Source organism: Ochotona princeps, chromosome X, assembly GCF_030435755.1.
Source record: "Ochotona princeps isolate mOchPri1 chromosome X, mOchPri1.hap1, whole genome shotgun sequence".
Classification (NCBI taxonomy): domain Eukaryota; kingdom Metazoa; phylum Chordata; class Mammalia; order Lagomorpha; family Ochotonidae; genus Ochotona; species Ochotona princeps.
The window spans coordinates 93,205,414-93,227,893 of NC_080865.1; the positions used below are offsets into that span (position 1 = coordinate 93,205,414).

At 40.0% G+C, this 22,480-nt stretch overlaps 1 protein-coding gene across 1 annotated transcript; it reads right to left on the bottom strand.

Annotated features, from left to right (window-relative positions):
- Window positions 1-293: 293 nt before the first annotated feature.
- On the bottom strand, window positions 294-22,273 carry MOSPD1 (motile sperm domain containing 1). Its single transcript, XM_004587728.4, has 6 exons — window positions 22,135-22,273; window positions 10,934-11,188; window positions 10,748-10,823; window positions 9,113-9,330; window positions 3,909-4,070; window positions 294-1,851 (listed from the first exon to the last, which is right to left on the bottom strand). Exons 2-6 carry the CDS (start codon window positions 11,085-11,087, stop codon window positions 1,820-1,822), a joined length of 642 nt encoding a protein of 213 aa, XP_004587785.2. The 5' UTR covers window positions 11,088-11,188; window positions 22,135-22,273; the 3' UTR covers window positions 294-1,819.
- Window positions 22,274-22,480: the final 207 nt, after the last annotated feature.

Here is a 22,480-nt window from a genome sequence, read left to right on the forward strand (position 1 = left end):
AAAAAAATGTATGCTCATACATAGCACTAGAAGTATGCTTCAGCTAGGGAAAAAAGTGGCCCCGTGTAAGGGAAGGATTATTTTTCACTATATATATTTTTGTATTTTGTATTTTTTGTATTTTTGAAGCTTGTGATTGGAAGTTAAAAAGAATGAATGAATTGCCTTGGTTAAGACAGACACATTTCTAAATACCCATTTCATTCTTCCTGTTTTGCATAGAAGTATGAGGCAACTTTGGTTATCCCTAAGACCCTCAAAAATACTTAAATCAGTGCAAAACTTACGTCTCTATTTTTCTTTTATTTCTTAAAGTAATCTCTGTTCTTTATAATGTGTTATCACACACGTACATACACATGCGTGCACCTGCATGTGCATGCACACATAGAATATTTGAGATGGATAAACAAAGATAGCGTCCAAACATAAGGTTTTTTTTTTTTTACAAAGTTCAAAGTAGATTAACATTTATGTGCTTTCAGTCATTATACAATGTACAGACATAATCCATTTAACAATTCAGACTCCACAAATGGTTACAATGAAAGTTTTCAATGAAAGACTAGACGTAAAAGCTTTCAGAAGCAGAGTACTGTTTCCTGCTAAAATCAACCTCAAGCATACATTTGTGTTCATGTATATTCCTTGAGAATGCTACAGTAGCAGTGCATAAGTTCATTCTGTAAAAAGATCTGAAAGAGAATTTTCAAGAGACTTTTTAATGCATTGTGCTTTCAGATAAAAATCCTAAGGAAAAAACATCAATTACTATCATTACAGTTGAAACTGCATATATATGTCAGAGATCTAAGAGACTATAAAGAAAACTAAGTAGTTGTGCTTAGGGGATTTTTTTTGGTAAAGTTGTTTCAAAAATAAATAAAAACTTAAAAAATCTCTCAGTGACTGTTATAAAATATACACAGGTATCAAGGGTTTCCTATACTTGGCTTAGCATTTTGGGATGAAAAAATCATCTCCACATTAACCACCTGCTACCTGATAATCCGGGCATGTCACAGTCAGGGAGGCAAGGGTCTAGGAGGAAAAGAGAAAGTGATTTCCCCCTATCCTATTAACATAAAGCAATAACTAGAGGACAAGCCAAAAAAATAAACAAATGCCTCCCTTGCTCTAAAATGCAGATAGAGAGGTAACTCTATTGCTATTAGGCTGAAAAACAAGCCATGTGCTTGGTATCTGGACCACAACCCATTCTGTAGTTTACAAGATGAATCGAAAATGTCCTGTCTTCTCTAAGTCCCCAGGATTAGTATGATCCCTTGGAATTTTTTGCTTCTCACTTTTACCCACCACAAAATAATTGTAAAACTCTTACTTTAGAAACACCATGGCAACTGTTCATAATAATAAGAGGGCATGGCTTAACTTACATAGTAATGTCGATCTTTGAAGCTAGGAAATACATGTAGGTTGTATTTATTAGGCTGATCAATTTGTTCTTTTAGGCTTTAACTTTGAAGGGCACATGATCCTTAACAATCAAAGGGAATCAGAAAAAAAAGAGAAAATAAATGTTTTCATTAAAGTCTTTTGCACAATAGATAGAGATATAAAAAATTTCTTCAAAGAATTTCCTAGGTACCACTCAGAAGCATCATTGTTGTCTGTAACATAATGTACTGGAGTCTTTCAAACAAAATTATAGAGCATTTTAAAATATATATTATACATTTGCTATTATTTGAAATAATTCAATACTTTATAGCATGTTAATGGAGTGAAAGAGATAAAAGGCAGTCCACATTTATATTTTCAAAATAAATTTCCTTAAGAAGTCTACCGAAATCCTTGCTCATGTTCTAAGTATAGCCATTGTAATAAGACCTGAAAGGAAAAAAAGAGACAATCAAAAACATGCAGTTTACAAAATTTTTCATTCAACAAGCAATTATTGGAACTTCAGTGAATTAATAAAATGTAGCACACAGGCAGGCATTCTACCAAGAACTCAAAGTCCATTTGAGTTTAGTTGATACTATACAGAAGAAATCAAATTTGCAGCAATGGGTAGTTGCTGGCTAGATTTAATGAAATCCCTAATGTCTGGCCATAGCTAGTTTAACCACCAAACATACCTCCTACTTTATCCACTCACATCAGCTATAATAATAGTAGGCATGCCATTTTAAAATGTCAGTAAGTCTAGCAGACTTCATCAACAGAAACAAGAACAGTTTTTTATCCCATGGCTCTAAGGCCACGAAGAGATAGGAGAATAGTGGTGACGCTTTACCTATTCTCTTTCAGAGACTCCTTATAACTACAAGAATATGCTCAGTTCCAAATGAGTAATGAGGAAACTGTGTGACAAAAACTGACCTTAGGCTGTAAAAACCAAAACAAACAAAAACCAAAACCTGACCTTAAGTGTAAGAACTGAAGTCTTAAAAGATGAGCCAGAAATATACAATGAGATTGGCAGGTGTTTCTGGAGAGGGTGTGGCATGATCAAGAGCCTGAAGAGAGGACTAGGATTCTAGACAAGCGATTCCAGAATTAATAGATAATTAAACAGAGAGACTATATCCAAGGATTTTATTGGGAAGCAGCTAGACAAGATAAGCTCTAAGTGGTCTTCAGCAGGCCGTGAAGAATCTTAAATGCCAAACTAAACACTTTTACTTTGTTCCACAGACTGTGAGGAAGCACACGCCAAAGGATTTTGACTAGAGGGTGATCGTGAAATCAAAATGGAATGCATACCATTCTGACAGCATTGATGAATGGTTTGGGGGGGTAAAAATAAGAGGCAAGGGTATAGACAGAGGTAGGGGGAAAACTTAGAAGACAAGTGTGAACTAAAAACAAGTGTGAGCAAGTGAGAATGCTGCAAAAACTGAAGAGTTGGCATCCAGGTAGACGCGAGGAGAGAATATGAGGAAACACTTATTCATCAACAGAACTCTACCTGGCACATGGACTGTACTGAATTCTCAATAAAAATAATTAGCTGGAAGATTTCAAGCCAGAATATGACTGAAAGAATGAGTGATCAGGACATAAGGGGATAGCTTTAAAGAAGAAAGTTGAACAAGATTACTCTGTTCATCCTTATCACGGTCTGCACTCTGTCCAGCACAAATGCTGCCTCATGGAATGTGCCCATTTCACACCTTACACGTTTTCTACCACTGCGAATCAGCAGAAAGGATACTGAGTAAATATAATATTAGGTACTAGATAAATAAGCTGGAAAGAATTAAAGGCCAAGTCAAAGTTATATTTTCAAATGCACATAACCCCAGCAATGCTTTTGAATTCGTCCTCATCTCTTTTAATTTATTTATTGAAAGATTTATTTATTTTTATTTGGAAGGCAGATTTTATAGAGAGAAGGAGAAACTGTGAGAGAACATCTTCCAACCACTGGTTCATTCCCCAAATGGTCACAACAGAGCTGAGCTGACCCGCAGCTGGGAGCCAGGAATCTCTTTGGGGTCTCCCATGCAGGTGCAGAGTGGAAGACTTTGGCTGTCCTCTGTCACCTTCCCAAGCCATAAGCAGAGATCTGGATGGGAAGTGGAGTAGTCGGGGCAGGAACCAGTGCACATACGGAATGCCGATGCCATAGGACAGAGGACTAACCTGCTGAATCACCTGCTGGCACCAACCTCCCTTCTTTTTAAAAGAAAAAAAAAATTAAAGCACCACCACTCCTATACACATAAAGCTAAATATATCCTAGTACATCTTTCTTATTTATTAATTTAGGGCTTTTTTTTGGTTTAGTTTTTTTTTTTTTTTTTTTTTTTTACCAGACTCAACTTAGTTCATATAGATAGGATGATATGACATTCTTCCCTTCTTTTCTCCTTAGGCTTTTGAGATGACATATTTTAAATTTATACTGCAGTCCAAGTGCATGCTTTTAAAAGCCTTACCTAAGATATAAGCAGCCACTAGTTTCTGATTCACACTTAAGTGGAGGTAGAGAGGCACCAGCGATTCCACATCTCCCAGTGTAGGAAGCATCAGGGCTGCGATGCACACCACGCCCAGGAAGACGGTCAGTAAACTAGGTCCTGAGGAAACACTTCTGTTTTCTGTAAAAAGAAAAGACATCTCTAAGCTCACTTCTAAAAACAAAACTTTCTTTACATATACCAGAAGCAGTTTGTCAGGACTCTGGTTTGGTCCAACTTCTCTCAATCTTTCCTATGATGTTTAATTGGGCGGGGGCATTCACTGTCTTCTTGACATGGTATTTTCATTTCGTGAAGGGCTGGTCAGGATGCACTTCCTTCTTTAAGTCAACAAACAACTGTACTCCATCTGAGCCAACTATGTTATTGCTCCACTACATTATGAGAGTAGCGAACAGAAGTCTCAAATATATTTGATGTTAATAGCAACAGCATTTTTGATGATGTAAGTTCTTAGCCTCTGCTCTATCCCATTAGTAGCAAAGAAGAAAGCTGCAGAAATAATACCTGGCAAAAATAAGTGAAATAAGCCAGTCACAGAAGAGCAAATACTACATGAATCCAATGATATGAGCAATTTTAAAAAGTCAAACTCATAGCATCAGAGAGCAGCGTGAAGGTTTGCCAGAGTCTGAAGGAAGAGGATACTGCAAAATGCTAATCAATAAAGCACAAATCTTAAATTGCACAAGATGAATAAGTTTCAGAGATCAGCTCTGCAACATTGTCCCTATAGTTACCAGCACTGTATGGCACATTACAAATGAGTTATGAGGGTAGATCTCGTGTTAAGTGTTGTTAGGATAAAATGAAAAAAAATTTCTTAGGCCCAGCGCGGTGGCCTAGCAGCTAAAGTCCTTGCCTTGCACACGCCGGGATCCCACATGGGTGTTGGTTTGAGTCCCAGTGGCCCCGCTTCCCATCCAGCTCCCTGCTTGTAGCCTGGGAAAGCAGTCTAGGATGGCCCAAAGCCTTAGGACCCTGCACCCATGTGGGAGACCCGGAAGAGGCTCGTGGCTCCTGCCTCCTGGCTTCAGATTGGTGCAGCTCTGGCCGTTGTGGCCACTGGGGAGTGAATCACCTGGCTATGTGTATATAATGTGCAAGGACTTTAAAAGGTTTAGGGGAAAATGAAATGAAATTAAAAGATAAGTTTATTTTATTGCAAAATTTTTAAAGATTTATTTATTTATTTTTTTTTATTACAAAGTCAGATATACAGAGAGGAGGAAAGACAGAGAAGAAGATCTTCCGTCCGATGATTCACTCCCCAAGTGAGCCGCAACGGGCCGGTGCACGCCGATCCGAAGCCGGGAACCTGGAACCTCCTCCAGGTCTCTCACGCGGGTGCAGTGTCCCAATGCACTGGGCCGTCCCAGGCCACAAGCAGGGAGCTGGATGGGAAGTGGAGCTGCCGGGATTAGAACCGGCGCCCATATGGGATCCCGGGGCGTTCAAGGCGAGGACTTTAGCCGCTAGGCCACGCCGCCGGGCCCCTATTTTATTGCAAAATTTTTGAAGTTGATGCAGTGTTTTCATAACAAACATGTTGCATGAACTTTTTGATGACCCCTCATTTTCTAAGAAACCCAATAATAACATTTTGTTGTGTATTTTTTCCCCACTATCTTTTCATTAAAAGGAATGGGCAACGGCAATATACTATTTGTGTTCTATAACGAAATAATGCTGTCCATTCGATTATTAAATAAGCTTTCCCAAATTATTAATACACTAGCTGTTTTGTTTAACTGAACCTCAGCAAAGCCAGAAAACGAATCTTACAGAGATTCTTGCTTGGGATGAAACAACAATATAAATTTAAAAACAGATCTTATTTAAGTTAATATATCAAGTAGCTGTATGTGTTACAAGGATGAATTTTCAAGAAAAAACATTTCTTTATGGTAACCACTGCTCATTGAAAGCCCATAAAAAATTTCAATTTTTTTTTAATACTTAAAGAAATTCTAGACATCTACAAAAGAAAAAAAAAAGTACCTGAATATTTTTCAAAATGGAAATATCTTTTGTTCCTGGTTAATGATTATAAGAGATGATATAAAGATGCAGAAAATGTTTTCCCTGTAATCCATCCTCCCAGAGCTGACATCATTAACATCTTGATATATAGCATTTCAGACTTAATAAACACATAAATGAATTTTTCATAAATTATTCTTTACATATTTTATATACTGCTATATAACTGTTTTCCCCCCTCACTTAGAAATCTGTTTGAAGCTCTTCCTATGTCAGTATACAAGCATCTATCATTATCAGATTACTGTAAATGCCTGCCTGGCATCTCATCTTATGAATATTTATAATTTAATAAGTTCACAACTGATGAGCTTATAGGTCATTTCCAATGTTTTATTACAGACAATAATAAAGAAATGTAGTTCTCTTAAGCCAGAGGGTAGAGAGGCAAGCACAGCATAGACATAGCAGTTCATTAATAACATAACTGATACAAACCCAACAGATTGAGCTGTATCTTTTAAAACCTTTTTTAATAACCTGGCCTTGATATTTTGTCAAAGTGTGCTTTATGAGTCTCTCCTAATTCAACAGTTATATTTCTGTAAGTGAAAACATTCACTAAATATAAAATCGTATTTATACACACAGGCATGATCTAGAAAGTTATCATGGAACACTAACAGCAGAACAAGCAGATTTGGTTAAGAGTGTGACATTACAAATTCTTTTTCTTTCTAAAATTTGTTACTGCTATGTGCTACATACAATAAACTTAAAAGAATGCTCCATCTTTACCGGCTTTGATACATTTTCAAATTCAAATTTTCCATGATGTAGTCTTCAACCATTTTATAGCTAACTGTAAATCTCACACACACTGTTGTGTCTCTGAAACTTCTTCTAATAATACGTTTTTGTTGAAATGTTTTCTAAGGTAAAATTTGCAAAAAAAGACATTCAGAATCTTCCCAGAAAACATCTTCAATTTATTTCAGCATTGTAACTCAGAGACACATAATGAAAAATCTGGGAATTCTGCATGATAAAAGTTGTACAACAGCTACTAGAAGTTAAAAAATATATCACTTTGTCAACTTAGATCAGATCAGTTTCTAGTCTATTAAAGAAGCAAACCTGATTCAACTTACTGCCAGATCATTAGACAAATGAGGTGAACTGCTCATTGACGGGCAGTGGACAACACTCTGCTGTGGCGTCATCCCTCCTCTGCCGGAGCCGCAGGAGCCGCGGGCGCTAAACATTAATCCCAAGGACCCTGAGCAGACGTGAGGAGTGGTTTTCTGAACTCAGCTCATTTACACATTTTTTCCCTTTTTCTCTTTTAAAATTTGTCTTATGATACAGTTCCATAGACTCTGGGATTTCGCCTCCTCCCTCCCTCAATCTCCTCCCCTCACTGGTTTCCCCTATGTTATTACAATAGTATAGTCCTTCATAAACGGTCACAAGTCCATCATCTGCCATTAAAGTATAACCTTACATTGTAGGTATAGACAACATCAGAAAGTCCAGCATCTACTGTCAAGATATATTTAACAGTTTCTTTGGGAGTCCATCTTTGATTTGGGAGTAGAGATGCATACTGTATTGTATCTTCACATCTCATTTTCTACATAACTGTACCGTGCCAGTCACGGTGCTAGGTGCAAACAAGGTACCTGCCTTAACTGAGCTGTCTGATGTGAGAGGCATAGAGGCAGTTTCACCCGAAACAGAGAACACTAATGTTATACCACTGTCATCTATCCTCATCTAGCTACCTACTCCAATTTCACAATCAGAAGAATTCTCTGATAGATTGATTCCAAGGTTCATTTAGAAAATAAGGCTAAAACAATACATAGTGTAATTATTCATCTTTTTGACATGATTTCCTCTTCAATTCTAATAAATTCAAAACTGAAAGGAATGAAGTTCTCCAATTATACATAGATTCACACCCACACCCTGAAATCTTAATCCTTGTTATGCTTTGGCTAATAAACTAGCGTGTTAAATATAAAAATGAGCACAAACGGACTATTTTACATTATGAATTTAATGTTAAGAAAAACAAATATTCATTCAATAGACATTGCTGTTCTAGGGGCAGCATTTTAAATGTCAACTTGACAATTCTGACTGGACCAAGTGTCATTGGACAAAGGCTCCCTTCCAGTTTCAAAAGAAAATAAATAGGTGGTCCTGTTGGTTAAAAAATGCACAAACGATCCAGTCTCTAGCTGTGGTACCACCAGGACATCTGGACACTCGTGACATGAAGAAGACATTCGGCTGCAGTCAGGGACAGAGGTCCTACTCTGTTTAATTGAGATAAACATCCTATGATAAACTGACTTGGACCTATGAGTTCATATAACAACAAGTACATTTATAGAAAAAAAGATCCCTCACATGAACATGTGAGTATACTGTTGCAATTTTAAGGCCAGCTATCATATTCATATCACCACCAAAAAGTTTACTATTTTTCTGTGGAAAATTTTGTCATGCTCCTCACACAATAGATTTTCTAGGAGATAACAAGAAGTTAAGAGGGAGAGACAATGATGTCCAAAAGGGTGAATACGAGGATAGCTTCGATCTTCAAAGAATATATCATAACACTTCTGAATATCTAAGCTGGAAGGAAATGAGGAATGGAGAGGGATTCAATTAATAGCCCAGAGGGGATATGATAATCTACTTAGTTTAATTAACTTCAACTTTAATGAGATTTTTTTAAAAAAAATAATATGAATAGTGCACTACGCTTGGCCCAGTGCCAAACACAATCTCTCTACTCCTTTGAACTAATTAAATGAGAAAGGATATAGGGAAGTCATAGAAACAACAGTAGATAATTGTCAGATTGTGCTAGCATCATAAAGTGTAGTACATTCAGTCCCAGATTTTACAAATGTTGAAAGGCTATGGCAATGTTCCCCCTCTCCTTATTGTCTAGTCTAGGGAGTGGTACTCTGTCCTCTGAAAGTCTAGCTTTAGGCCACTTGTTCTACTTCAGGGACCTGTTGCTCTAGTTCCAGGTTTTGAAGTGGTTGAATAGGTTTTCAAATGCCAAATCATTTTTCTAATAATTAGCCATAGAGTCCTGATTATTTAAAGCTAGAAATGTGTACGACATCAAAAAGAGTTTAAAATCAAGCTAATATTACCTGGTTGAAATGACTGCTCAAAAAATAAACTTTCACTTAAATGCTCCTTTATTCTCTTTTCCTCTTCTTCCTTATGTTGTTCTTTTGCGGACGGCAGAAGAGTGGCAACGACCTCTTTCCTTCCTAGAGCCTTCCTCTGGCTTTGCTCAGAAACTTGGAGGCGGAACTTGTCTATTACACCATAGTGACAGGATCGAACGTCTCTGTGACGGATCACACTGAAAGCAGCAAAGAATAATAAGTGCAGCAAATTTCAATTCAGTAAAAACAATATTACCTAACTTATATATACCTAACATCTATCTAACTTATATACATATGGCTAACAATATATATACCTAATAATATTACCATATATATGTGTGTGTGTGTGTATAAACACTAACAATATTACTTAACAGAAACAAAAATTTGCTAGGATACTAAAACAATCATAATATATATATATATATATATATATATATATATATATATATATATATATGAGAACCTCAAAAAAAGGGTAATTCTGAAATATTTGATGAAAGGATACTCTCAAATACAGAAAAGGTCTTAAATTTAAAAAATGAAGCAGTAAGCTTTTTCTAGATACCTGTGAGAAGCAATATTTACTAAATATGAGACTGTTTCTTATAAATATTTCATAAAGTTCTACTGACAGCTTATTTATTATTGTTAAAGTAACAAATGTCACTATACATTTAAAATACAACTTCATGCACACAAATAAACACATAAGTAAGTAATCCAGTATGATCAATACATCTCTGTATTTCCCTAAAGAGAAGATACTATAAAGCACTGTAAATTGTATGAGTTTTCTGTAATTCTATTTTTTGCACTTCATTCTTAGTAGGGAACACAAACTCATTATGTCAAAAGTAAAACAGTTATTTAGCAAGAGACTACATTTTGCTGAAATGATCCTTGATGATCATGTACTGACCAAAAATCAAAAGAAATGTGCAAAAACATGTTCTCAAATATACATCATCTTATGGCTTTGAGAGGATGTAAATATATTCACAAGAAAGGAATTCTGTTTCTCATTCTCACAGAAGATTTAAACAAACACAGTTCACTTGGTAACTTAATGGTTGGGTCAATGGATCCATCTGGTCACAGCTAGTTCTAAAGTGAAAATTAAATATGAACAGCTTGAACAAACAATCATTTATCTGACACTCTAAGATGAAATTATCTGGAAGGGTTCAGGCAACCTTTTACAGATGAGCAGTTACACACATGCTTGCTGTTTATATAGATTAACTTTTGGATTTTTTAGCTGAATTATTCCAGATGAACTTATATTACCATTGTTCTCAGACGTCAGTATTAGAAAGCTCAATTCTCTCTGTATAGCATGCCTGCTATGAGTAAAACCACAACGGGGAAAATGTTCATGGACATATTAACAGTCCATTAGTTCCAACACAGCAAAATATTAAATAGTGGGTCAACTTGTGTCAGTTTGGACTTCTTAAAAGGAATTTTGATAAACTTACACACTCTGAGCAAAAAAAGTCAAAATACAGTAAATGTTTGTGTGGGAACAACTTCAACTTAAGACCTTTTTTCAAACGAAAAATAGATCAATACACTCAAAATGTGTTACCGGAAGCGATTTGGACTTACATATCCACACAACACTGAGGCTTTACTGCACCTGCAGCATCAATGACAACATACTTATTTGGAGTAGTACACAAAACTGCAAGAAAAAGTCACATCGGCCATTAGTATTAAAAAAATTAGTTACTACAAGTCAAAAAATTAGTAAGCACTAGTTTAAAAATTTTAAAATACCCCTCAGAGACTCACCTTTGAACTTTAAGGCAAACTCATAGGGATTGTATAGAGTCAACACTTGCTTATGTGTTGATTGATCATCAGCATAAAATATGAGCTCCGTGGGAAACACGAAAACAGGAAGATTCCCTTCCACTAACTCTGGTTGTCTTTTTTGTTGATGCATTGGCACTAAATCCCCCTTACTGCAGCTTCTGTTTTTACAATCTCGGGTTTATTTTGGACTTCTCTGAGTTTCAGCTAAAAACTCCAAAGCATTTTGGCAATCTAGAAATAGAAGGAGAGAAAAACAAAACAATACGCTGAATGCTACTGATTTTCATTAACCTACTATCCTTTCACAAACAACATATTTATCATGTATTCAAATAGCTCTTCAAACGTTTTAAACAGGCCTTTTAACTTTCGCCCTTGTCTTACCTATATAGTTTTTACCAAATTGCATAACACCATTCAGGATTTCACCCATAATGAATTATAAAAGCGCCTGAATAAAAGAATAGAGATATCTCAAATTATTCATCCCCTTTCCAAGAAGAAAAAGGATTCGTTACTTCCATTAAACCTCATATTTTTTAAAGAAAGTATTGTCATAGCTGATTTAAGTGAGCCAATCAGAAGTCTTAAAAATTAAAAAGTTTTAAGAGGCAAGTTTCCATAGCTTATGGGGAAAAAAACGTGTCACCAAGCCTTTATTACTTTTTTGGCAGAATGGGTAGGACAGATCTTTCTCATCCTTTTTCTATCAAAACCCAGACAAGCTAAAATATCTCAAAAGGAAGCTGAATACTCACACTTATTAAACAATCCTTGGAGTTTTCAACGAAAATTCAAAGTCAGTAAGAGGGCTTTGGTATGCAAGTGGTACCATGGCTCCCCTCCCACGTCAAGTACACAGGCTTTCTGAGAGCTATTTTCTCCCAATGTCAGAGACCTTTTTGGATTCCTTCTAGAGTTCTTGAATATATTCCACATAGTTGTAGCTGGCAAAGGTCTGCCTCTTTGACAAGTGTGATATTTCAGTATTTCTTAATCTCACTTGTACCAATATTCCTGTTTAGCAAACACTGAGTGTGGCTTTAGGAAAGTAAAATACACTCTGTCTCTGTCATATAAATCAGTACTGGAAAAATCCAAAGTTAAAACATACGCTTACAGAAAATGTTTTTCATCCTGTAGATAATGCCTTTCAAAAATAGTCTATTTGGGCCAAGCGTGAAATGACCGCCTGTGAGGCTGCCAACCCATGTGAGCACCAGTGTGAGTTCTAGCTGCTCCACTTCTCATCCAGCGCCCTGCTGGTGAGCCTGAGGAAGGCAGAATATGACCCGACTAGTTGGGGCCCAGTATCCTTCATGGGTTACTGAGGGTTTCTTTTAAAAAGAAAGGAAAATAATAATCACTATACATTCTTAGGAAACCGGAAGAGACATGCAAATTTTATGGTACTATCACTATTCACAATATTCTCTTTCAATTTAGAAAACAAAATTGAATTACTCCACATTCTACCTACCAGGATAAATTCCAAAGGAATCAAAGCTCTGAATGTAATAAATAAAGTTATAAAAGCATTAGAAGAACCCAAAAAAGTCTGATAAATTGAACTGTATAACTTAAAACTCTTTTTGTGGCAAAAACCTGATAAATTAAAAGAACTTTGTAATTCATATTACAGACAAACTCTAATTTCCGTAGTATGGACAACACCTATGAATTAATAAATAGGGGCTGGTGTTGTGACATAGTGGGTAAAGCTACCACTTTGAGTCTGAATGTTCCTCTTCCTTCCCATTCAACTCCCTGCTAATGGCCTGGGAAAAGCAGCTAAAAATGGCCCAAGTGTTTTGGCCCCTGCACTCATGTGGGACACCCAGATGAAACCCTTAACTTGGGGCGTCAGCCCGGCCGAGTGGTAGCTGCTAGCTGCACTCATCCAGCGAGTGAAGCAGCGGATGGAAGCACACCCTTTGTCTCTCATGTGAGAATGTGCACATTCTGTCTCTGACTTCAAACTCAATCAATACATCTTAAAAAAAAATCAATAAAAGGCAATTTAATACAAAATAAGCAAAGTCCGATATTTTGTAGAAAAAGGAAATAAGAATTGCTTTTAACTTATAAATGGAGGTTTAACCTCACTCACAATAAGAGAAATGAAAATGAATGCCATAAGTACTGTGATACAAAAACGAATCTACCAATCTACCCACCGGGATACAACTGTGTGTCTATCACCTCAATGGGATACAGATGTGTGTCAAGAAGAAAGTAGCAGCACTCAGCCCGGAGCGGTGGCCTAGAAGTCCTCACCTTGAACGTGCCAGGATCCCATATGGGCACCAGTTCTAATCCCGGCAGCTCCACTTCCCATCCAGCTCCCTGCTTGTGGCCTGGGAAAGCAGTCGGGGACGGCCCAAAGCCTTGACCCTGTGCCTTGTAGGAGAACGAGAGGAAGCTCCTGGCTTCGGATCAGCACAGCACTGGCTTTGCGGTCACTTGGGGAGTAAATCATCAGACGGAAGATCTTCCTCTCTGTCTCTCCTCCTCTCTGTATATCTGCCTTTCCAATAAAAATAAATAAATCTTTTTTTTAAAAAAAAAAGAAAATCTCTTCTCAGCCTTTTGGCTAAGATTAAAAAAAGAAAGAAAAAAAATAGCAGCATACAGTGTAGTTGGCTTAATTTTCCAGACACAGTGTGAAGCAAGGAAATCAACAAGCTATTTCTTTCTTTCCAGAGTCTATTCTCATTTGTAACAAAAAAGAAAATGAAAGACTATGTACACCTATTTTCCTGGATGTGGCAAAAATCTTTGGAAGGACATTTCCATCTGCAGCAGTGGAGAGAGCCTGGCGGCTAGCGACAGGGAAGACAGAGGAATTTCCCCTAGTTACTGACTGGTATCCTTTGATTGTTAAATCCAATGAATACATACTGAAAAAAGACAGAGATTGAACAGACAATAACAGAACCTGCTATGTAAAAGGTGTCAGTTTTCAGCCACAAGAAGGAATTTAGAAACAAGGTGTGACAAATTGCCTGTTATCTGCATTTTGAAATTAGTGATTTTGGAAACCTTAGCTGCATGTTAACGACAATGATTTCAAACCCTTTAATCTGACACGCAACAGAAACTCATCAGTTCATCCCAACTGCGAACCTAAGAAAACGTGTAACTCTAATGGAAACTTTTTTTTACATATACATGAGGAGATGTATCATAAATCTGACTGGAAAGTAAAATTAATCACATAGACAAGTTCTAAATTTGTGATTCCAACCTTAAGAAGAAGCTGGTTGACACAGCACAGGAGAAATTCTACTAGCTTGGATTAATGGCTTAGTAGGAATTCTTTAAATTTTGAAGCATTCTCTTTGTGAATTAAAAACAAACATATTTTCCCATGAATTGTGACTAGGCTAATTTCTTATCACTATTAAAAATGCCTGATCACTTCTGATCTTTTCAGTATCTTTCTTTCATAGCCTTGCTCCTCGCTGTCACTTTTCTTGGCTAAGATGTAAGTTGTCTCTTAGACTCCAACTTGTGGAAATTAGGAAAGAATTGGCACTAGGGCACTGGAGCCATGCTGGTGAACTCTGCCAACTAACTAATGAAGCATACCACCTGCCTGATGGTCTTCTAGAGTCTAACACTTTCCCTTGACTCCAGTCCATATCACAAAACGATAAAGTGCAAAAATCCCAGGGAGAGATTAAGAGGTTGCTTTCCAAAAGTGTAAGTGTATGCCAAGCCAAAGAATGGCAGCTCCCAATCTTTCTCACTTAAAAGATGAGGAAAGTAGGCCCATGCTAGTTAAGACACTTAACCCATGGCTGCTCAGGGTACTGGCAGCAGAATTCTGGTCTCCTGATTCATACTGTTCTATAATCATGATCTCTATACCCCAGTTTGACAGTCCTGCTTCTGATGCAGATTTCCACACATGCTCTCATCTCTTTTCAACATCAGACTTCTCAAAGGACAATCCAAAATTCAAGTTACAGCCAAGCCTGCACTGTCTTGATTCATATTTCCTTAAACCAAGAGACCATTTCACATATTGAGTTGCACACGCGATCTTTTCCCAGTTACGAAACAGTAGCTGCGGATGTCAGTTTGCCCTATTCTAACAGGGCAAATAACCTATAACCAGTTAGCCCAATTCTTCCACTCCAGACAGAAACATTTGCTCATTCTTAAAAGCCTCATTCAAGTTTCCCTTCCTTGCAGCATTGCTCCACTACTTTTATCTATATGGATTTCATCCATTTTAAATTTTAGCAGACTGATCCTACAGATTGAACATTTTGGCATTTGTTTTGTGTGAATTAGCTTTGACATAGCGATGAGATTTCAGGCATAATATCAGTTTGGATTTTGTGGGGGTGTTTTGTTTTGGTACCTTTCACAGTTCACAGATGAGCACATAGGAGACTGAGATTATCAGCTATACTTCAGATGTCTACAAATGACTGTGTCTTTCATCAGGATAAAAGGTCCTGTTCCCCTAGCTAAATACCCTTTGTAAAAGACAGGCAAGGGGTTTTAATTAAAGGAAAGGTAAACCTTACAAAGCAACTCAAGCTGGGGGTGGGAGGTGGCTGGAGTAAAAGGAGAGCAGAGACAATCAGCCTGCTCGCTGCCCCTCTTCTCCCTCCTCTTCTACCTGGTGTTTCCCTCTTATCTCCTCTGGCTCCTCGGAGCCGCACTGGGACAGCAGTGTCTAGAAATCTGAGGTTCCAATGTATCCCCAACCTTACAAGCAGACAGTTGTCTTCATCCTCTACCAACAGCACAGAAAAGCTAACCTGGATGAAATGAGAAAGAAAACCTATGTGTGAACACCACCTTGTGACCAGTTTGCAAACTACTCTCCCATAAAAAGCAACATTTAAACACTCTGAAATCTTCACATATACTTACTACTGTTAGTCCAGAGACCAGTAACCCAAAGCATAATGATTGCTATCTTCACTGCATTAATCAGAGGAAGGAAACGATAGATAGGGCTTTGAGATAAACAAGGAGTTTCGATATATTTTACCACCTTAAATTCAAAACTGAGAGCCCACCAATGAACAAAGAAATCACTTTAAAAGCATGTTCTCATATTTTTTCCTCTCCCCCTTTCTTTGGAAACAGAGGGCACCAAGAGTCAAATAAAATTACTGATCCTAGGGGATTCTTGTACTGAAGTGGCTCAAAGTTTGGAAACAATTAAGGAAAATGTGAAATATACCCTTTCCCAGAAACTAGTAACTCTGCCTGGCTAGTGGCCCAGCTACTTCAACTACCTGCCCCTGGTTTTGCTGTTAATTCTGATTAGGATTCCCAGCTCCATCTTCAGGCTGGTTCTTTTTTTTATCTAGGCCCGGGAGCCAGCTCCTTCCTCCATACTTAGGGCAGCCCTTGACAATGGCCACTTAATATTAAAGTACTGAAGACTGACAATTGCCATTGCTTTAATGCCATTAGTAGTAAAATCTCTTTCTTTCCCTCTTACTCTGTATACTCATGTCTCTTCCTCTTTGAAACCCCAGTATTGATTCTGAAGATTTCCAACAGCTAGTTTGTGTTGCAAGTCAACCCTTTTACAGACGATGCAGTAATGTTTACTTTACATCTTAACAGTCACTGTTTGGTATTAGGCAAAAGTGTATTTTGACATACTTTCTAAGTGGTATAATTTGATATCCTTCTTTAAATGCAATTAGCTGTTATAAATGATAGCAGTCAGCTACTCCACATTCAATGTATAAAAGTTGTATGTTTTAGAATTTAAAAAACAGAACATTCTGGGCCGGCACAATGGAGCAGGAAGGGTACTCCTCTGCCTGTGTCGCAGGCATCCCATACGGGTGACAGGCAGTTTGTGTCCTGCCTCACTGATTGCAATGCAGTTGCCTGATTGTGGCCTGGGACAGCAGAGGATGGTTTAAATCCTTGGGCTCCAGAACCCACGAGGGGGACCTGGAGGAAGCTCTTGGCTTTGGATCAGCTTAGCTCTGACTGTTGCAGCCATTTGGGGGTTAAACCAGCAGATCTGTCTCTTTCTCTCTGTAACCTTGCCTTTCAAATAAAAATAATCAATCTTTTTTACAAAGAATATCCTACAGTTATGTCTTCAAAATCACTTCATTTTCTTTCAAATGTGTTAATTTCCAAATCTGTCCCTGTTTAAATAAGCATGTTATTTCCATGTTTTACAACATCCCAATACATCTTCAGTTATTTCAAGATGCATGTGCAATTAACAAAGCAAAACATATTAATGCATTATACAACATATAAAGCACCCTCAGAAGTTTTAGAATTCACTGAACATTTACTGAGCACTTTGCATATACAAAGGAAACATGAAGGGAAAAAAATGAAAAGTCCCAGCCCTCCAATATTCAGTCTAGCAGTAATTAGGATATAATGGGGCACACTAAAATGCTGTTGATATAAAGAGCACTGGGAGCAGAATGAAAGTGACAACCGTTTTTAAAAAGTTTGCCATGGGCCCAGCACGGTGGACTAGTGGCTAAAGTCCTCTCCTTGAACGCCCCGGGATCCCATATGGGCCCGGTTCTAATCCTGGCAGCTCTACTTCCCATCCAGCTCCCTGCTTGTGGCCTGGGAAAGCAGTCAAGGACGGCCCAAAGCCTTGGGACACTGCACCCGTGTGGGAGACCTGGAAGAGGTTCCTGGTTCCCAGCTTCAGCTCAGCTCTGGCCATTGCAGCCACTTGGGGAGTGTCTCTCCTCCTCTATGTATATCTGCCTTTCCAATAAAAATAAGTAAATCTTTTTTTAAAAAAAGTTTGCCATAAGAACATGTGGGGAATGCATTCTAAAAATAGAAGGGAACTTCAATATGTTCATTGGATTCCAACACTTTTTGCATCAAAATACATTTTTAACAAATGTATTTTACAGAGAGAAGGAGAGACAAAGAGAAAGACCCATCTGCTGGTTCACTCCCCCAAAATGGTTGCAATGAGCTGAGTTGATGCGAAGCTGGGAGCCAGGAGCTTCTCCTGGATCTCCGATATGGATGCAGGGTCCCTTGCACTTTAGCCATCCTTGGTTGCTTTTTCAGGCTATAAGCAAGGAACTGGTTCAGAAGCAAAGCAGCTGGGACATAAACCAGTGCCCATTTCAGATGTTGGCACTGCAGGATGGGGATTAGCATGTTAAGCCACCACATCAAGCCCACAATTTTTTTTAAATTGTAATAAAATTTGGGCCCAATGTGGTAACCTAGTGGCTAAAGTCCTCGCCACCAGGATCCCATATGGGTGCCAGTTCTAATCGCTGCTTGTGGCCTGGGAAAGCAGTTGAGGACGGCCCAAAGCCTTGGGACCCTGTACCCACATGGGAGACCAGGAAGAGGCTCCTGGCTCCTGGCTTTAGATCGGCGCAGCTCTGGCCATTGCAGTCACTTAGGGAGTCAATCAACGGACAGAGGATCTTCCTCTCTCTCTTATCCTCCTCTCTGTATATATTTTTTAAAAGACTTATTTATTTTATTATAAAGTCAGATATACAGAGAGGAGGAGACAGAGAGGAAGATCTTCCATCCGATGATTCACTCCCCAAGTGAGCGCAACAGCCGGCGCTATGCGGATCCGAAGCTGGGAACCAGGAACCTCTTCCAGGTCTCCCACATGGGTGCAGGGTCCCAAGGCCTTGGGCTGTCCTTGACTGCTTTCCCAGGCCACAAGCAGGGAGCTGGATGGGAAGTGGAGCAGCCGGGATTAGAACTGGAGTCCATATGGGATCCTGGGGCGTTCAAGGAGAGGACTTTGGCCGCTAGGCCACGCCGCCTGGCCCTCTGTATATTTGTTGAAAAATTGTAACAAAATTAGAGATTTGAGACACAGACAAGGTTCTTCATCTACTAATCCAGTTTCCAAATGCTTATAAATGCCAGGGCTGCACTGAGGTGAAACCAGCAGCCTGGAGCTCATACCAGGTCTGTGACATGGGTGGCAGGCACTGAAGGCGTCGCTGCTGTGTCCCAGGGTCCTCATTCGGAGGAAGCTGGGGTGAAGACTCACAGCCTAGAACCAGACGCAGGCACTCAGATGCGGGGCACAGATGCCTGCTCCACTAAACCGTTCACACACTCTCAAATTGACTTTTCAAATTCTACTTTCCATGAATGTTTTGAAGTTCCATCATATGTGTAGAGGCAAGAAAGGGGACACTTAAAATGGACTTTGGCACTGCAGTTGTTAAAAAACAGCAGGCCTGGGGGTGGGGAGGGGGAGGGTGATCAAAGATAAGGCTGGAAAAATAAGCTGAGGCAGGTTGTGAAAGATCTTGCCAACCAAATTTGGAGGTTAGCGTTGACTTTCTATGCCAGTGGATCTCAAAGTGTGGTGCCCAGCAAAGCAGTTGCTTCACCTGGCAAATTCTTCGTTCCTGTCCCAGGCCTACTGAATCGGAAATTGGGGGATTGGGACCTAGCCACCTATGGTTTGACTCTGGCCCTCCACCCCCACCAGTCCCCTCCCCCAACCATGACAGCTGCCTCAGGTAATAAGAAAGCTCTGACAGGATTTTAGGCAGGGAGTAACCTGATAAGATCAAAAGCAGGAGATTGGATTGTCATTGGTCAATCAAGCATGGCCCCTGAATCCAGAGTAGTTTCAATAAGAAATAAACAGCTGCTTAACGGAAGTGCCATGAAGAGAATAGGAGGGCCCAGATTAGTTAGAATGACAGCAAACAGATTTTAAGAGATGTTTTACAGGTGACCCAGGCACCTAGGGTATGTGATACAAAAGGTGCAACTGAAAATGGTTTTTTATATAAATGACAGCTGTTAATCTCCCCAAACCGCTACCTTGGAAAGAAGTAGTCCACAGAGACCCTAAACAAAGGGGAGGTCAAGAGCAATTTCTAAGGGTATCCATAAAGTCAAGATTAAAGGGCGTTGTGGTTTGTACACCAGACCTTTCAGTGTAAGTAGACTATCCTGTTTTCTTCTGCTAATTTGCTGTCAATCAATCCCTGAGACTGACAATTTCTGGATGTGCTGACAAAATGAAGTTTTGACCCCTACAAAAGCTAACTCAGACAATGGTTCCGGTGACGTAATCAGGGTTCTGCCCACGTGACACACTACCAGGCCTTTCCTCTTTGCTTCCAACTTCTTTAACCAGAGCTTGCTTTATCCAGGAAGCTGGAATTGAGTGAAAGACTTAGATTTAGACTGTGCCTTGAAGGTCAAGAACGTCAAAGAAAGCTGTTATTTCTAGTTTGGGAGGCAAGATCTAGCTGAGGCCATGTGCAGTTTCTCGAGGAAGAACGGCAGAGGTACAGGTCAAACGCACTCCGTGGCCAATTCACCTCAGGAAAATTGTGCAGGTCCAGCTCCTACTCCCAGCGCAACTCTGGATGTCTCGTCACTGTCCCCTGTAATTGATATCTATCTTGGCTTGTTTGAGTAACTTATTTTGATTAAAAATGGCACTTTTATGCAACTTTAGAGCAATTAGGGACCTTCCAGCTTCAAGCAAAACTCAAAGGGGGGGGAAATTGAGGGCCTCCAAGAATAAGTTACTTAATATATTTACTGGAAGACACTCCAGAATGTCTGAAGGTGAAAAAATATTTAATAAAATTCTGAAAAACCTTAATAAAAAATACACATTATTTTTCTAATTCTGTATTTATTATATTTTTTATCTCTGCCTAAAACGGTTTTTTTAAAAAATACCGTCCACTGCATTTATTTATAATATGAAGGTTAAAAAAAGAGATTCCCAAATTTCACACCACCTGGTGTTTGAGCAGGCCACTGCTGCTGTGAATTTCAGAAATGCTTTAGAAAGTAGTTTAATCTTACATCCTGTTTGGATATGTAGATATGAATAACTTGAAAGTCACACTTGGCCCCGTTTCCTGTTTTCCAAACTTCCCATTGCTTTATACTCAAATATATGTGGAATTTAAAAGCTGGGGTACACCCCTGAATTCCACATCCGGAATAAAATATTTCATAGGCAAATAGATTTTCTAGTTATTAGTAAAAACATGTATAATATTTTCATCATCAAGAATATATGTGTACCTTGCCTAAAAAAGTAGACTTTTCCCCTTTTTTTCTGGAATTCTCATTAGGAGTATAATGAATTTCGACAGATCAGTAATGCTTTTTAGGCAAGATCTAAAGGGCCCAATTTTGCAGCCTTCTGTTCCCCTCAAAAGTTAACAAGCTAGGAACATTTACATTCACTATTCACTCTGCGCGCGACATTAGATTCGTCCTATTTGATAGAAAGGTGCCTGCAGTCTGGGGAGGACACACGTTGGTAACTTCCCAACAAAGGTGAAACCCCAGCACATTGACGAGGGCCCAGAAGGCTGCGGACAAAGTGTAAAACAGTGTGCCCTAGCACTTCAGCTCCACCTGACTGGGGCCCAGCCTTTCAGCCCTCATCCCGCACTCCTCCCCATTCCGGCTCGCTCCATGTGAAACCGGTCATGTGAGCCTGTTTACAGCCGAGCAGCTGGTGCAACCGTCGGGATCCGTGCGGAGGTCCAGAGAGGGGAAAGGAACAGGCCGTGTACCCCCTACACCTCCCCGCCCCGCCGCCTCGTTATTCCGAGAAGGTATTCGCCCTCCCCACCCCCACCCCCTTGCCGCCTGTCCAATCTAATCTCCCTCCAGACAGAGTGCAGAGCTGAAGCCACCCCGGGACGCCTCCATCCAGCCCGGCTGATTTCCTTCCAGTTGCTCGCGGGAGGGGACGATCTGTGGGGGGATACTGGCAGGGCTGGAGGAAGGGCGAGGACGGTGTTACCCCGAACTGGGAATCAATCTCCCGCCCCAAACCCTCTTCACAAGTTCGCGGAAAGAGTTGTCCCAGGAGCCACATCCCCAGGGCAACAGAGAGCCTTGCCGGGCAAGCACCGGGAGGCTCCCGAGACTGCCTTCGTTTGGACAAGAACGAGGCGCACACTAGCTAGTCAGAGCCTAGGCGGACAACCACGGACAGCAGGGCCACTGATAGAGATGGGGCGAAAAAGCAACCCTGCGCCTCCTCCCCACCGCCCACCACAGCCCGCCGGCGCGCAGCCCAGCTGTCAGTCACACAGCCAAGCTCAGGCTTTGGCTACGGGTCAGTCTTGCGGCCGGGGTTCTCGGCCACGTAACTTCCACGTTTTCCGAAGAGGGAGGAAGTGGGTGACGGGACGGTGGGGGACTCTCACCTTGGCAACACTAGCTCCTTGAAAAGCAGCTGCGACTGCTCCTCCGCTTCTTTGTCAGCGTCTCCCGGCTGCACTGCCTGCTGGGATACCGGAGGACTCAAATGCCACCTCTCCCCGCCCTCGAAGATGAGCTGTGGCTGGAAGGTGGGCGGGAAGAGGAAGGAAGAAGAGGCGGGGCCTGGGCGGGGCCAGCTCTGGGGGCGGGGCCTCAGCGTTGCTGCCTGATTTCTAACTTCTTTGGTACCCCTAATCTCTTCCTTCCCGGTCCTCTCTGATCAGTAGATTCTTTCGGTCCCACAGCCGCTAGGGGAGAAGGGAGACTGCCACGGAGTGCAATCTTGCTTTG